Source organism: Bactrocera oleae, chromosome 3, assembly GCF_042242935.1.
Source record: "Bactrocera oleae isolate idBacOlea1 chromosome 3, idBacOlea1, whole genome shotgun sequence".
In the NCBI taxonomy this organism is placed as follows: Eukaryota; Metazoa; Arthropoda; class Insecta; order Diptera; family Tephritidae; genus Bactrocera; species Bactrocera oleae.
Genome location: NC_091537.1, coordinates 6968828 through 6986508, shown reverse-complemented (window position 1 = coordinate 6986508; position 17681 = coordinate 6968828). Strand labels below are relative to the sequence as shown.

Genomic DNA, 17681 nt, shown 5'->3' with positions numbered 1-17681 from the left:
GCCCGGAACCCACTTCGCTTTAAATTCTGTAACCTGACATAAATATTTTTTACTCAACAAAATTGTTTAAAAGCTTAGGAACTCTGGGATGTAACTGAGTTTCGAAAAATTGCGAATTTCTTATTTTTCTACCCTGAATTTACCCTGATTAAGTTTGCATCGGTGTTTGTAACACCCAAAAGGAAATGTCAGAGACTCTATAAAGTATATTTTTAAATAATCCGGGTGACGAGCTGAGTCGATTTAATCATGTCCATCTCTCTGTTCGTCCGTCTGTAGATATGCGAACTAGTCCCACAGTTTTTGAGATATCGATCTGAAGTTTTGCACCCGCACTTTTCTCACCAAGAAGCTCATTTGTCGGACTATTATAGCGTATAGCTGCCATACAAACTGAACTATCGGAATAAAATGCTTGTATGGAAAGCTTTTTCATTTCATGAGGTATCTTCATGAAATTTGGCATGGGTTATTGTCTAAAGCAATAATGCAATCTCCGTAGAAATTGTTTAGATCGGATCACTGTAGCATATAGCTGCCATACAAACTGAATGATCGGAACCAAGTCCTTGTAAGGAAAAATTTTTCAATTGAGGGGATATCTTCACCAAATTCGGCATAGGTTATTGTCCAAGGCAATGGTGCAATTGTCCATCCACAGCTCGTTAACAACATCTAAATAAGCAAACAAACTGGAATTCTGCTAAGTTAGTCTGATAGAAAACATTAAATTTTCATTTCGGCTAAAGCTTCTACATACTTATCTTTTTCCGCTACGAAGTGCTAAATGCAGAAGGCAACTGTTTTGGAACCTTGAACAAGGAAGGACCTATAGGAGAGATTTGAGCACTGTTAATAGAGTAGTCTAATTGAGCAGTCTACGTAGTTACAATATATATACATACATATGTATGTATGTACAACTATAATCGCAATCACAATCCTCTTGCGCCATAATTCTAACGTGCCAGCTATGATTACTTAACAAATATATCTCATGGCTGCCGGTAATGAATTACCAGTGCACAAATAGAAACATAATTCTTGCATTGGCATATCCTAGTCGACATTCAACAGGCAGTCGATAACTCAAACAAACAGTCGTGTGCGAGACGCGTGCTAGATAGATAGATAGTAACATTTGCGCAGAACAAAAAAAAAGTTAAAAATTAAAAAAAAAATGAAAAAAATTGTCAATCGAAGTTACGAAACAACGATCGAACTCGCTAACACGCTCCAGCAGCCAGCGGCAGCGTCTCGAATTCAGCGCATACGTCAGTACTTCATTTCGCAAGAAGTTTTCGCCACACTCCAGCCGCTCTTCCTGTTCACCTACATCTATGGTCTGACACCGTTTCGCATTGTAAAGCGTCGCAACGGTACTAGCGAGATACGCGCATCCTGCTTCGGCTTTTGCAACACGGCCGCCTATGTGACACTTTATGGCGTTTGCTTTTTGAATTCGCTGTTGAATGCCGAATCTGTTGTGGGTTATTTCTTACGCACGAACATCTCCATTGTGGGTGATACACTGCAGATATGTAACGGTATTGTCACCGGTATTGTCATTTATACGACGGCGTTGACCCAGCGTTGTAAGATGCGTCGCATAATTGAGGTGTTGAACGAGTTGGATTTGAATTTTGCAAATATTGGTGTGCGTGTGAAGTACTCGCGTATTTACCGTTATGCATTAGTACTGATCGTTGCAAAAATACTGATTATTGCGATCTATTGTGCCGGTGTTTATTTGCTTTTACGTTCGGCGCATGTAAATCCGTCGATATGTGTGTGCATCGCATTCGTTTTGCAACATTCGGTGTTGTTCTTGGCAATTTGCCTCTTCTGTTTTATAGCGCGTGGCTTTGAGCGACGTCTGGTCATACTCAATAAGGTAGGAAAGGTAGGAAAGAAATGGTGTGTGCGTGAGTATTTTAATTATATAGTGAAATTATTTAAGCGAGATCTGAATGGAAAATTTTACGCCAACATCCTACTCAAAGCCAGCCATAAGTATAAGTAGGCTTGCACCTTTACAGGTAACCTCTCGTGACAAGTGACCTTCTCCTCTTATACTCGTACAAATGAGTCTAAAATCTCTAAATAACTGTAACTGCTTCAAGCCCTAATATAATCTGTATAACCTCACCTGGCGCAATATAATCTGATAAACTTGTATCTTGCGTAATTTACCCAAACGATTCCAAGAAAGAATTATATTAGACGTCATTTTTAAATTCTCTGTTTGGAAATTACTTACAGCAGATTGTCTCTTCAATTGATCGAGCACGACTAGTTAAAGACTCGCCCTAATAGAGGTTTGACTCTCTCCCTCTCACTTACAGCAATCAATTGTTTAATGACTATCTGTAACGAAGAGACTGTAGAGGACCTTAAAAACTTGAAATTATTAGAAGGTTTTTTCTAAATGCCAGACATTCACATTGCTTTATAATTATTTTTAAACTTTAAAATATCTGGTCTTAATTTCCCTCTAGCAACTGTTCACTGTGGCTATTCTTCTCAAGAATAGAATTGGCCCTTGTAATTTAGACCTTACTTTACTAAATGTAAGGCTCTTCTTCTCTTTAAATTTGGTTTTATTTTATACTTGCTTCCGAGAAGAAATTTAGTAATCTAAACTTAATACTTCTACATAATTGAGATTGAGGGTTTTTGAAACTTAAAAAAAAAAAAATAATAATAATATGTCTACTCATTGTCGAGGTCTTGAGAAGGACTTTTGAAGTAACTTAGTATACTTCTCATCTCATCTATTTTCTCAATTACTTTTCAGCCCTTCAATTCAAAAGTAGTTACCGTTATTGAAGCGAAATATCAACTAAATTATGACCAGTGAACGAATTATAATAAATATTAGGAATGAAATTGTTAAAATATGCTTATAGTACTTAAGTTATCGCATTACAGAATAACTAATTCCATTTCGCTAGGTCAAAATTACATTAATGTATTTTTAATTAAGAGAAATAACCACACCAGTCTATTTTACATGAACCATGTGATAGTTTATTGTGATATTTATAGAAGAATATCTATGTATATTAGGGTGGGCTAAAAATAAATTTAGTTCTTTTCCTTAGATACCTTGGAAATATCGTCCGAAATTACGATACAAAAATTCTGGTAAAGTTTGAGTTTTAAAAATATTAATGGTATTAGGTGGCGGTTTTCGATTTCCTATATGCAAAAACGGGAATATATTCTTATTTTGTTCAGACGTTTATTGCATTTGAAGAAATTATTGCATACTGATAATGAAATGAACATATTCTATATATATATATATATATATATTAAGTCCAATATGATTTTTTGTTAAGTCGACTCATTTAAAAATTATTCCAGATCAATCGAACCTTAAGCCGTAAAAGATAAATTTTTTCATTTATAACATTATTTCACAAAATAATGTCTCAAAAATATATAATACCAATTTTTTATGATTTATTGTTTCATACGATAAATTCACATAAATTTTGTATTTCGTTTACCACGATTGCAAAAAGCGGTAAAAAGGCATTTTATAAGAACATAGTTAGAAGTATTAAAAAGATTAAAAATTATCATTATTTTTATTTATTTACATTAAAAAATTAAAAGTTTATTTTTGGCCCACCCTATATATATGTATGTATAATACAATAACAAACAACAAATCATTAGTATACTAAGAACAAAAGCTTGTTTGAGCAGAATATTCATTAAATATTTACCAGTCAGACTAGACGGACAGACAGACAGGCAGCCCGAGACAAACAAACATGTTATTAATTTCATTTATCGTATATAGCAGAGTACCTAAGTGGAGAAAGAGAAAGTGTCCTGTGGGGAAAAGGGAGAATGTTTCATCAATTAACAAAGGCCAGTTAGTAATATATTATTATTTAATGATTGCTCTGCGCTAACAGTGGCTTATGTTTACATAAATATGTATGTACTTATTTATACCTTTACATATGTACTATACATATATATACATTAAGACCAGAAAGTTTCCGGAAATTATAAATAAAATGTAAAATTTTTAATCTCCATCAATATTTATTTAATACTTTGAAAGATATGTTCCTTCTAAAGCGATACAGATATGCCACCACTTTTTCCAATAAACGAAACATGTCTTGTAGGCGCTGTCCGGGACGCCTTTAGTTCCCTCTGCGAATTTTCGTTTACGACCTCAATTGAGTCGAAACGGGTTCCACGGAGTGGTGACTTAAGTTTTGGAAACAAAAAAAAGTTGCATGGGGCCAAATCCGGTGAATACGATGGTTGATTGATGGTATTGAACGAATTTTTGGTCTTAAAATCGTTCACAACTATGGTCAAACTATCAGTCAAAATCAAACGAGCTACTTCACGGCCGATGTTTAGCTTACGTGCTATCTCGCACGTAATACTCGCATGACGATTTTCGAGCAGGATTTTCTACACTTTTTTGATGGTATTGCCAGCGGTAGACGTCGAAGGACGACCGGAACGAGGCATGTCTTCGAGGTCGAACTGAGGTCGACTGATTTCAGCAGCTGCTGGAAACAAACTGGTTGATAGATCGCGCTTATATTTGGCTTAGTAATTAAGGACAGTGCTACCAACTTTAAAAAAAAAAGAACTGCTGAAAAATTTCCGGGAACTATCTGGTCTTAATGTATTGAAAAAATGTACCGAAATAAAGTACTTAATTGAAATGTGTTGAGAAATTAAATTAATTTCAAAAAAAACCTCATAAAAGCCATATGCAAATTACTCGCATGCGCTTTTATGTGCTATACGCAGTTGCGTACATATTATACAAGTATATATACTAATGTTACCTCGATGTGCAATTAAAAGAGCAACAAGTCAATATTTAATTCCTTAGACGCTTGTCGACGCTTTTCATACTTACGTATGTACATAATTGGTTTACAGGGATATTCAATTTGGACTTCTTCGTCAATGAAATGGGTTAGAAACTGATTTAGCTGCGATTGAATGGAAAAAGATACAACTTACAAGCATGCCAAAAAAAAGGATTTCATGATCTAGCGATAGTATTAACCATGTAGTCGATTTTCTCTAAGAAATTAGTTGCCGTAATGTATACTCATTATACTTTGCAAACCAACAACAATTCAATAATTTCGGTTAAGAATCAAAAAGCAAACGTAACTTAATGGAATATAACATTAGACCATACAAGTACAAGCATATTTCAACTATTCTGTAAGTGTAGGAGAGAATTTTTCTGCTAATATGGGTAGCACACCTAAGCTTCGAAAACTACCAAACGGGTAACCCACTATATGCCAAGTGGGCGATTAGACGCTGGTGGGTGTGCTTACAATCAAAAAAAAAAAACAAAAAAAGTGACAACAACAGGTGGGTCAGTGACAGGAATCGACATCGATGACGGCACCTAAGTACAAGTGCAGATAAATATGGTAATATTGTGTGAGGCGGCGCAGCGCAAGCTCCCGCCACTAATTTGCATATGAAAACGGATACATTATTAGTAAAAGTAGTAAAAGGATATACAATTCATTATAAATGGAGAAAACTGAGACCAATACTGATGGTCAAACACAAACACTACATTGCAAACGGCAATGCAAGCGTGCGCTCGCGCCTAGGCGTATTGAGCGTCGACTTCGGTTAAAAAGTCACAACAACACGCCAACTTTCGGCCAGTTAACGCGGTGCAGTCAACGCGAATGGACGGTGATACGAATAGTATAGAGGCACAGGAAGTGCGTGCCACACGACCACAGCGTGTTAGCGGTTTACGTCGGTTCTTTCAAGCGCAACAGCTATACGAAAGCCTACAGCCGATATTCGTGATCACTTTTTGGCACGGCCTTACGCCGTTTTTCATCAAAAGTGACGGTGACGGCAATAAGAAATTGAAGGAATCCATTTTCGGTTATATCAATATGTTTCTGCACATCACCATCTATGTGGCATGTTATGTGTTAACTCTGATGAATAATTTCGAAACGGTTGCGGGCTACTTCTTTAAAACCGGAGTCTCACGTTTCGGTGATACATTGCAAATTTTGAGCGGTTTGATCGGTATAACGATCATATATTTTACAGCTATGCTACCGAAGCATCGTCTAGAGTACAGTTTACGCACAATACAGGATATTGATCTCATGTTGCATAATGTTGGTGTAAAGATAATCTACACCAAATTGTTGCATTACTGTTATTTCAGTATATTGATAGTGTTTGCCGTTGACACAGCGTATTCGTGTGGTAATTTTTTTCTCTTGAAATCGGCTAATTTAGAGCCGTCAACGCCACTTTACATCGTCTTTACGTTGCAACACACGGTTATCTCTATTGCTACAGCGATGTATCAGGGACTTGTGAAGATGCTGGAAATGCGGCTGATAATGTTGAATAAGGTGAGAGGGGTTGCGGTGGGCACGAGAAGATATCAAAAACCGTGCAACCGTTTTTTTATTATTATAAAAACATAGGGCGGTACGAAATTATTAAAATCGGTTTAGAAATATGCTAAACAGTGCGCAGTCGATATAAAAAACTTAAATATTGCCTACACTTAGGCGAACTATTCAATAGGAAAGTTTGGCAGAAGATCTAACGCAGGCACACACCTATAATATATGCATGTTCTTAAAAAGAAGCATTGTTGTTCTGGAACTCCATGCTATTTCAAGACTTCTAAACTGGAATGTATTAAGCCTAATAAATAATTTATAAAGACTATACAAAATGCGACAAGAAGAAAATGTGCTTTTGCGTTGCGCTTCCGATTATGCTGTAAGTAATTTTCTTTTAGATTATGTAGAAACGTTGCGTGCTAGGCTGTTTTTAATAAATTACTTGATAAATCCAAATTAAAATGTGAGTTAATTTTTATATATTCCCATATGCTGATGATCTAAGCGCTAACAAGTTATTAGTCGGATCATGTTAACTTTTCTGAAATCATTGCTAAAATATACACCATAAAATGTTTACAACAGTCATAAAACGTATAGTATAATCGTCTAATAAGTAACTTTAGCGATTTTTATGACATACAAATTGTATTAAATATCATATACCATATAGGTCTTCTACAAAAAGACTTCACTTGTTAACTCTTTAGTTAACGCAAGTTGACTCGTGAAATGCTTGTCGGCAAGCAATTCCTCTCTTCGGCAAACTATATTAGGCACTAAGTAAGCAATACATAAGGGAATGTTTCTGAAGCAATTAAGTTTTTGCATATGCTAATATGTACCTATGTATCAGTATACCATTACTAAAATTCCGTGTGTTGTGTTTAATGAAATTATGAAGGGAACTGCGAAGCCCAATATAGCAATTTCCTTGAGGTTGTATACCCTCTTACTAAACAACTACTTACGAAGTTAGTAGGGAATTGGAGCATTAATACAAGGTATACAATTAGGCGCATGAGATATCTTAAGATGTTTGATATTAAGTGATGTTATGCTAAGGATATTAAAAACAAGAAAATACGTTAACTTCGCTTGCAACCCTTTATATATTACCATACCCTTAGGAAATAAAAAAAATGAAAAAAATCAAGAAGTCGGTTGTCATCGTTCAGTATGTATGGCAACTATATGCTATAGTGGTCCGATGTCAGACAAATGAGCAGCTTCTTAAGGAGAAAAGGACATGTGCGCAATTTCAGATCGATGTCTCAAAAACTGAGAGATTAGTTCGCGTATATACAAACAGATGGACTGGCGGACATGGCTATATCGGCTCTACTCGTCAACCTGATCATTTATAAATAAAATTTTGGGGCATCCGACGTTTCCTTCTGGGTATTACAAACTTCGTTGCAAACTTAATGTTAACTGTTTTTAACGGCATAATTAAAATTGCATAACGAGTTGGAATGTTGCAAAACACGCACTTTCGTTTTAAAATGCCCTTCAATTCAGAGAGTAACAGGTACATACAGTAGTGTTCATGAAAATAGTAGTGAAACAGCTTCTTATATTTAAATATGTTGTCAAGCCAACAAACGTGATTATTTTGGTAAAATAGACACTTCAAATTATAAAAGCGAAAATATCTTGAATTATTGCTTCCGCTGTCTTTTTTATGACGAGCGATTCTTTAAAATAGTAAAGCTTGTCGTTAGTGGTCGATAAATTAAATAATGATTAAATAGTTGCGATAAACAAGTGTATTTAAGGAATTTGAAAGTTTTTTTAAAACCCAGTGATCTTTCCTTTTTAGTGGGTGGAAGTAGACATTGTTCTATCAAGTAGCATGAATTGGTAGTAAACCTAACGAAACAAGACGGAACCTATAAGAAGTTGAAGCTCTTTGGTAGGGGGTACAACTGCACAATGATATACAACGCTATAAAATACAATGATAAAACAAGAAATTAGCGGAAAAATATAAAAAAAGATGATAAAACAGGCATTATACGATATGTAGAAAACAAGCCCTAAGCATCCTCAAAAATGATAAAAAATTATTAAAGCTTATCGGTTACTATTCTTATAAATCGTAAAAGACTATATGAAAAAATATTTGAACATAAAGGGTCTCCGGAAAGTACCTCTTTTAACTAACAAACATGTGGAATAAGAATAAATTTCACAAAGAAAAATTTCAATTGGCCATATACAAAATGGACGGAACGTGCTGTTGAGTGATGAAAGCAAATTTGCATTTTTTTTAGGGAACAAGGTCAAGAAAGTAATTCCAAAACTTTAAAACATGGTGGTCTGAGCATTATGGTATTTATGGGCTTACCTTTCGTATCATGGTGTCGGTCCTATACATTTGATCAATGGCATCATGAACCTAACGGAGTATGTAAACATGTTGAAGAATGTTATATTACCATTTTCCAGCTGGGAAATGCCTACAAAAAAGACGTTTGAACAGAATAACGAGCCAAACCATACAATGTAACTAACTAAGGAGGGATTTGCATCAGAAAGGATCGACGCAATGTGCTGGCCAGTGCAGTCACTTGACCTGTATCTGGTCGAAAATTTATGGGTAGATGTTAAACGAGTTGTAGCAACAGCAAATCTATCAAGCAAAACACAAGTTTTTTAAATAAATCTTGTTAGTAAAAAATACATATATATTTAAAAATTACTTTTAAATGTGATTGACTTCGTAGTTTGTATTTTTCACCTGAATTTTTTGTTTTATATTATAGTTAGAATCCACCAGCACTACTACTTTTATGAACACAGCTGTATGTATCGATTATTATTTCCAAGTCACGCAATATTTATTTGGTTGAATTCTTAATTTTTAAAATATTATTGTTTTGACAAAAGTAACTTTAAGTAACTCAGAAGCACTTGTTTGGGAATGTCTAACTAGTCACTCAGTGACAGTACTAGCGTTAATATGTTTTCTGCAAGAAACCAGATTGGTAACAAGTTGAAATCTATAAGAAATTGAATATCTCGTGCTACAAAAAATCATGTGAAATACTGCCTACAATTAGGCGAATCGAGAAAAGTAAGTCACAATCTATCATAGACACACACCACTTTAAAAGCTGATGCTAAAATTGATCATTTGCAGATAGCTAACTTTATATGTATTGTATAACTCCAGCAAATCAAGTAGTCAGATGAAGATACTTTACAGAAGGACTGAACATTTTTAGGAATTAGAAAAAAAGAATTAGTTTAAATGTTTTAGGGCGATTTGTTTCTTGAACTTCTCAATATTCAAAAGCTCAGCAAAAAGAAAGAAAGTTATAGAATAGAATTTTAATTATATAATATATATAATTACAAAATATATTTTGCACCCATTGGCAGTTCTCTGCGTATAAATTTCAATTACAATATTTTTTTTGTATCTCAGTGATTCTGTGCTATTTTCATTTGAAAAAACTTTTCACTAAGGAATTAAGTATTTTAGCCTACTTCTAAACCATAAATATACACATTTTACCAATACTTTTCCACTAAGTAGGTAAATGGTAGGAAAGTCGAGAAAGAAAATAGTATAGCAATAAATATCGCATTACAAAAATTGCAAAAAATCAATTAGCCTAATGCAGCAGAGTGAGAAGTCATAATAAAAGCGCTCATAAAACTATAGATAAATATACTAGATATCTCTTTTTGCATAATGAAAATATTATAGGAGAAACCATTATATTTATTGCTACTTCAGCTAAGCAATTCTATAAGCAGAAATGCCAATGCAAAAAGTAAAGAACAGAATGAGAACAACAATGGTTGATTCAATGAGCAGTTGTGAAACTTTCTTCTAGTTTTAAGAGACTCATTTTCCTCTAGTGTGTTGAAGTCGGTTTTGGTGCTTATAATTTTTAAAAATATTTAAGCTAAAAGTCGGAACATATTAAACTTGGCCAAATTTTTCGATTTTAAAGTAAGCGTCTAAACTTCAACCGCAGTCTAAGTGCGCTAATGAGAGACAGCGTTACGCTTAATATATAATATACTCAGTCATGGCAAATTGATTAACATAGTCAATCATAGATTGACAGAAAATCGTAAAAATACTATTAAATGCAAATATTCGTTTACTACATAGGTTACAAGTTTTCAACCCAAAAAAAATTAAGATATGAATCCTATGAAGAACCACTCTCACTGCATTAGACTGACTACGCAACTGAGAAATTAAATGGTTTCTTGGAGGAGAACCTTTAAAAGCTGAGTTTTTGTATAAAACTCCATAAAAGGATATTACTTAAGTAGCTATATCCACTTGCAATTAAAAAAAACGTGTTTTTTGTGTTTTTCTTTTGATTTTTGAAGAGACATTTTATTTAATAAATAAATAAAAATAATGAACATTTAGAACTTTATGTACTTTAAAAATCGGTGATTTAATTTGGAAAAAAAATTTGGATTCGCTTGATGCCGTTGTCAATCTCCAGGAAAACATCCAAAAAAAAAGGTTTCTGACGGTGAGGAAGATTTTTCTGCTTAAAATTATCTCAAATCAAAGAACAAAAAAAATATTTTTACTATGGATAAATATAAGTCAAGTTAAAACCTATCTTCATATATAATAACTAGTCAAAAATTATATTTTCGACAAAGTCGTTTTTTGTGAAAACATTTACACTTGCGGGTGGCTTCAAAAAGTGCTAACAAGAATCTTATTCCTTCGATCATTAGCCGACAAATACTTGTATATCTAACAAGGTCGTGTAAATTTCAAGTCGTTCAGTCCAGCTATTTCGCAGAAATTTACTTCACCGACTCGTGTCAAGCAAAACGCGTTTAAGGTTTTGGGAGCCGATTACACTAAGTTAAAAAATTCTTACAAATATACATATTCGAAAAAAATAGATTTTTTGAAAACCACAAGTGGGAAGAGGGTTATCTGAACCGCTTTTTCTCGTATATAATTTGTCGAATTTTTGAAAACGAAGTTTTTGGAAAGTTAGAATCAGTTAACAGAGTGAAGATTCTACTCAAACTCATTAACAACGTTCCCTCAATTCCAAAGCCAATAAAAATTCCTAGAAAGGCAATTGTTTATTACTTTTTCCTCTCCTCGCAATCATACATATAAATTAATAACCGTTAAATAGTTTAAAGGCCGTCAATCATGTTACTCTATAAATTTTAAAGCACTCAGATGCCATTCATTTGCACACAAAGTACTGCCACAGTATAAATACCGCAAACAGTGAATCGTAACGGCTTAGTGGCCGCAAAAGAAATTAAATCGCTCACTTTACGACCGCCATGCGCTTCTGGAAAGAACTCTTCAGCCCGAGTGATGCCCTTGGCGCTGCACAAACACTAATCTGGTTTAACTTTGTGCTCGGCTTAACGCCATTTCGTCTACAAGCGACCGATAGCGGTCAACAACGCACATTGCACATCAGCCAGCTGGGCTATATGAATACGTTGCTGCAAGTGATCTTCTTCATGTACTGTTTCATACATTCGCTGGCCGAGCAGGCATCCATTGTGGGCTTTTTCTTCAAATCGGAGATTTCACAAATCGGCGACACATTGCAGAAATTCATCGGCCTGTTGGGCATGTTGACGCTGTTCGGCATTAGTTTGAGTGAATGTCGTGTTATAGTTTCGTTGTGTAATACCATCGTGACGGTGGATCGACGTTTTCACAATCTCGGTGTGGCATTCAATTATCAATATATTATGAAATTGACACACTTGAAAATGTTCTTGGTGATCACTTTGAATATTTCGTACATGTCCAGTTGCTTTTGGATGCTCTTTCATAATGATATTTGGCCGACATTTCAAGCGATGATTACATTCTTTATGCCGCATGTCTTCTTATTAAGTGTTGTTGTGTTGTTTTCTACGTTTCTGTTCCGTTTGCAGCAGCACTTCGGTTTAATTAACAAGGTGAGACACCAAACGTCGAACTTTGTGATAATGTGCGTGTATAGTGAGACTCTTCCCCTTCTATGCTTGAAATGTACAGTTTAATTAATTAATTAATTTGTTCACTATATTTTTTTTGTTGCTTACAAATGTGAATATCGAAGATAGCAAAATATGGCATTAATATCAAAGCAAAGATTAAATTGCATACCAATAACCATTAGATGAACTTATCGTAGTCATTCATACCAGGGTACCATAACTTTGTTCAAATAACGGATATTTATAATATTCTACCATAAACTCACAAATGTCATAACGAACTTAGACCTAAACGGACTAGCATTTCTCAGTCAGTTAAATTTTTTGAAATGATAAAGATTTTCTAAAAATTCCACAAACACTCAATGGCTAAGGCATGTCTCGAAGAAATAGCAATAAGCTCGTAAGAAATATTATAGGTAAATCATTAGGAGTAAGTTAATGATGTTTTGCTTTGCGTGGTGAGTGAGTCCAACGCCGAAGACTATGGATAGGAAAACTAAATACGAATTCTTCATCGTTTTGATAGCTGTTTCTTTTGTTTTCTGAATCAGAGCAACAATTTTTTTATCGGTGCGAACACTGTCCTCCCCTATTTATATTTATGAATTATTAAAGTAAATTAATTTCTATTCCCTTTTTAATTGTGCTCCGTTCTTATCAATCCTAAATGTCTGCATGCACATTTGCAAGGATAGCACAATTATAGTCATTTATACTACGCTGACGGCTTCGCATACTTTTACAACACAAGACGGAAATGTTTCAACGGTTTTTAAACGGTTTGCGCAATTTGAGACGTGACTTTCGAAATCCTGCCAATATTTACGCGAGTTTACGTTTGGTTTTCATATTCGCACACTGCTACGGCCTAACGCCATATCATATAATCATATCGCCGAAAACGCGAAGACATGTTTTGTGTGCTTCGGCCTTCGGTTATTTCAGCATGGCGACGCGTTTCATCTTTCTGCACGTCAATATCATGTATAGTATTTTGCACCAACACACGGTCATCGATTATTTTTTCACAACGAATGTTTCGCACTTTACGGAATCAATGCAAAAATTCAATGGCGTCTTCGGTAATGTGATCGCGGTAAGCATTTGCTTCGTGCAACGCAAGAGACTGTGTACGCTCGTTAAGCGTATGCATAAAATCGAGGAGCGTTTTTTCAATGTAGGCGTGTCGTTTACGCAGAAATATGTGGCAACGCATACGAATCGATTTGCTTTGGCTTTATTTGCCTTAACTATTTTTTACTTTCAACTGAGTATGTTCGTTATATTGGCACGAAATAACATATATTTATCCCTTCCATCAGCGGTGACATTCTATGCGCCGCACTTGCTCGTTTGTGGCTTAGTACAAATGTTTTATGCTATAGTTTACAAGCTGACGCAATATTTTCGCGCCTTGAATCAAGTTGAGTATTTGTGCGAAAGCGGGTTGAGAATTACATGTGCTATACAAGTAATGAATGAAAAGACCTAGAATTTTTTCATTTTTATTAAGTTTACTATATGCTTTTGAGTGGTTTTGAACTACAGAACGTTAGACTGAGGCAGACAGATGGAGTACAAAATGGGAGTTTCTTCGACATAAAACTCTCGGCTCTGCGAACTCGCCGTGGAGACAGCGGATAATCTTCTCATTGAATGCTTAGAAATTGCAAGAAGTGGGAGCAAAATTATGGTATTGACGCATCCAATATAAAATGCATTCGACCAAAGATCGCAGTGCACACCTCTATTTTCATCCAAAAAAATTCAAAAATTGTAAACTGAAAAATCGAACGAAGATTAAACCGAAACGATTTTTATTTTAGATAATAGGGATTCAACCTAGAGCTAATGGACTTTTCGTGTATAAAACATCTGAAAAGACCACATATTACATTGCAAGCTATGGTTCGCGGATTAGTAAAATACTAGTAGTTCTGATAAGGGGCGACAATCATAATATGTATATTCATACAATATGTAGACCTGAAACAGTCGGATCTACACACATAACCTAACCGATACGGATTGCTCCGACAACAATAGTAATAATACGTATACTACGAGGTGTAAACGACAATAATAAGAAAAAATAGAGGTCTTAGAGAAGGCGATCTATTAGGACTTTCACGACTTCAAATTTGAGTCATCAAGGCGCTTGAAATCATCCAGACATTCGAGATTCATGTTCTTTACCTAATGTTACATAAATTATGGTCATCAGATGCTTATGAATTTGGGCTAATCAGTCTAATTTAGCCACAGCTCTCAAATTTTTTGTAGGTTATAACGAAGCGCGTCTGTTTGCGCATCGGAGAGTGAATGAAATCTAGAACTGACATAACCTCAACTTTGAAATTGTATATTCACCAGCTTTAACTCAGTTTCCTTCCCTTGCAGGTTTTAAAGAATCTCGCACATCAATGGGACAATAGCATTGTCAAACCTATGCCGAAGCAACGCTCACTACAATGTCTGGACTCTTTCTCCATGTACACCATTGTCACAAATAATCCTTGCGAGATTATACAGGAATCTATGGAAATACATCACATGATTTGCGATGCGGCATCAACAGCAAATAAATATTTTACTTATCAACTACTAACAATCATTTCGATTGCATTTTTGATCATCGTTTTTGATGCCTATTATGTGCTCGAGACATTGTTAGGCAAATCGGCGCACGAAAGCAAATTCAAGACTGTGGAATTTGTGACTTTCTTTTCATGTCAAATGATTTTGTATCTCATTGCGATCATATCCATTGTGGAGGGCAGTAATCGGGCTATCCAAAAGGTTGGTAGTAATAATAATAGTATTTGAGGAGCAAAAAAGTGATTACTTTTTGCTTTTGCAGAGCGAAAAAACCGGTGGCATTGTACACTCACTACTCAATAAGGCAAAAAATGCTGAATTAAAGGAAAAACTACAGCAGTTTTCTTTACAATTGTTACATTTGAAAATACACTTCACCGCCGCTGGACTCTTCAACATCGATCGTACACTTTATTTTACGGTAGGTCAAAAAAATTAAACGAGGTATTGAAGAATAATATTACTTTATAAATACACGCACTTGCTATGAAAAATACGATACAGATAGGTTTCAAAACGTCCGCTGGACCCCAAACTTCGAGATACTTGTATTGAAGTAAGAGACTATTTTGACTTTAAAAAATAGGTCTATCATAACATATATTATATTAGCATAACTTTATACCCTAAACAGGGTATATTAAGTTTGCCACGAAGTTTGTAACACACAAAAGGCCCTATAAAGAATATACCTACATATGTATACAAAATGATCAGCGTAACGAGCAGAGTCGATATAGTCATATCCGTTAGTCCGTCTGTTTGTATATATATACTAATCCCTCAGTTTTTGAGATACCGATCTGAAATTTAGCACACGTCCTTTTCTCTCCAAAAATTTGCTCATATGTCGAAACCGGACCACTATAACATATAGGCGCCATACAAATTGACCGATCAAAATCACGTTCTTGTATTTTCCAAAGCAACTCTACATTCTCCAAACAAACTGTTCAGATCGGACCTCTATAGCAGATAGCTGCCATACAAGCTGACACATCGAAATTAAGTCTTTATATAGAAAACATCTGCATTAAGTTAAGATATCTTCACGAAATTTTGCATGAATTATTGTCCAAAGCAACGCTACAATCTGCGAACATATTGTTCAGATTGGACAACTACAGCATATAGCTAACTGACCCATCAAAATCTAGACAATATCTAGATAACCGTAAAAGTTAATTTTTCCTTATTACATAACCTTATTTTACAACCGTTGGGTGTATACATGTAGATGTCATATGAAATGCATCTGTGAAGGGTATTGTAATTTCGGTGCAGCCGAATTTAACGTTTTTTTTTTGTTGTTTTTAGAAATAATTTTATAGCAAATTTGCAAAGAAAAATAAATGTACTCACCCTAATGCGGCGCTCAAACAGGTTTTATCTGTAAAAATAAAAATAAAAAATCGTTTATTTTCATTATCCTCATATCCTTACAAAATCGATCAAATAAACATATATAACTTATCTTAACTTACAGATAAGTGGCGCACTCACCACCTACCTAATTATACTTCTACAATTCACGAATTCTAACGCACCCGAACAACCGTTCACGCCGATAGAAGAGAACAGCACAACGCCACTAAGGAATCTAGTTTCAAATTTGACAGCTGGTGGATAATGCAGATGTTTTATTGATATTTAAAGCCTTTTTCAAATACTCATAGCAATATATTGTAAAATTTTACTAGATATATATATGTGTGTATGTATGTTATTTATTTATCTCTTGTGTATTTAATGCCTGAGATTTGTGTAACACGTTTTTATAAGTATGTATGAATTTTATGAAAATATATTCAGAAACTTAGGTAGGTATACGAACGATTGAGATGCAAAAAATTGCAAGCGAACTGATGAGTTATATATTTTTATGCAAGCATTTACCATAGATACTTTGTTATATCTCAGTGCAGATTTTTTTTAATTGTTTAACATGTATGTATGTTAAGCATAAATTAATTGTTTTATATGTAATGAATTTATAGTGCATTTGTATTGAAACATTTTTACGAAACAAAAACAATTGTAAACATATATGTATGTATGTAGGTTTGATTGCAAGTACACTTCATGTCATAATAATTAATAAAGAAGCTAAAACATTGGATTTTATCAGAACTAGATTTTTTACTTCTTACTAGAATTTTATTAGAGTGGAAATTGTTTCCTCTTCAAGGATTTGCCTGGGACCAGAGCGGCAACACGCTCCTAGTTAGAATATGTAGATCTGATGAGTATTATATTAGGCGGTACGCGATCAAGCAATATGTGCTCCGGAGTATGTATATATATGTACTTATGTAACAATTCATCCTGTTTCCTCGGAATACCTAATTTCGGTGAGTTATCTTGTCAAATAAAAAATGTTTCCATATAAAACGTTGATTTCCATCGGCCAGTTGTATGGCAGCTATATGCCATAGTGGTCCAATATAGCCGATTCCGACAAATGAGCAGCGTTCAGGGGAGATAAGTGTACAAAATTTCAGATCGATATCTCAAAAACTGAGAGACTAGTTCGCATATATTATAAGAAAAACAGACGCACATGGCTAAACCGACTCAACTGTTCATTTATATATATATTTTTATAGAGTCTCCGACGTTTCCTTCTGGGTGTAATAATGTAATATATGTATATAAGGCATATTTTTAAATAAAATGTTAAATATTAAAATAATAATAACTATTTAATTCTAA

The 17681-nt window shown here is 34.5% G+C and overlaps 2 protein-coding genes across 4 annotated transcripts; both read left to right on the top strand.

The window, feature by feature from the left end:
- Window positions 1-1180: 1180 nt before the first annotated feature.
- LOC138855893 (putative gustatory receptor 28b) lies at window positions 1181-2860 on the top strand. Its single transcript, XM_070106168.1, has 2 exons — window positions 1181-1894; window positions 2798-2860. The coding sequence occupies exons 1-2, from the start codon at window positions 1181-1183 to the stop codon at window positions 2858-2860; spliced, it is 777 nt and encodes a 258-aa protein (XP_069962269.1).
- Window positions 2861-5691: 2831 nt separating this feature from the next.
- Window positions 5692-17099, top strand: Gr28b (Gustatory receptor 28b). 3 transcript variants are annotated; one of them, XM_036358845.2, is made up of 4 exons: window positions 5692-6410; window positions 14772-15170; window positions 15232-15390; window positions 16456-17099. In XM_036358845.2, the coding sequence occupies exons 1-4, from the start codon at window positions 5715-5717 to the stop codon at window positions 16597-16599; spliced, it is 1398 nt and encodes a 465-aa protein (XP_036214738.2). In that variant the 5' UTR covers window positions 5692-5714; the 3' UTR covers window positions 16600-17099. The 3 variants fall into 3 exon arrangements, with proteins under 3 accessions (XP_036214738.2, XP_036214739.2, XP_069963476.1); XM_036358846.2 differs by lacking the exon at window positions 5692-6410 and adding an exon at window positions 11712-12347; XM_070107375.1 differs by lacking the exon at window positions 5692-6410 and adding an exon at window positions 13095-13794.
- The last annotated feature ends 582 nt before the right edge of the window (window positions 17100-17681 follow it).

Bases quoted from the DNA above. Each gene is read 5' to 3' on its own strand.
- LOC138855893 (XM_070106168.1), top strand. From the start codon at position 1,181: ATGAAAAAAATTGTCAATCGAAGTTACGAAACAACGATCGAACTCGCT. The intron at 1,895-2,797 runs GTAGGAAAGGTA...ATTACTTTTCAG, and splicing joins GTCTGGTCATACTCAATAAG to CCCTTCAATTCAAAAGTAGT.
- Gr28b (XM_036358845.2), top strand. From the start codon at position 5,715: ATGGACGGTGATACGAATAGTATAGAGGCACAGGAAGTGCGTGCCACA. The intron at 15,171-15,231 runs GTTGGTAGTAAT...TTGCTTTTGCAG, and splicing joins GTAATCGGGCTATCCAAAAG to AGCGAAAAAACCGGTGGCAT. The intron at 15,391-16,455 runs GTAGGTCAAAAA...CTTAACTTACAG, and splicing joins ATCGTACACTTTATTTTACG to ATAAGTGGCGCACTCACCAC.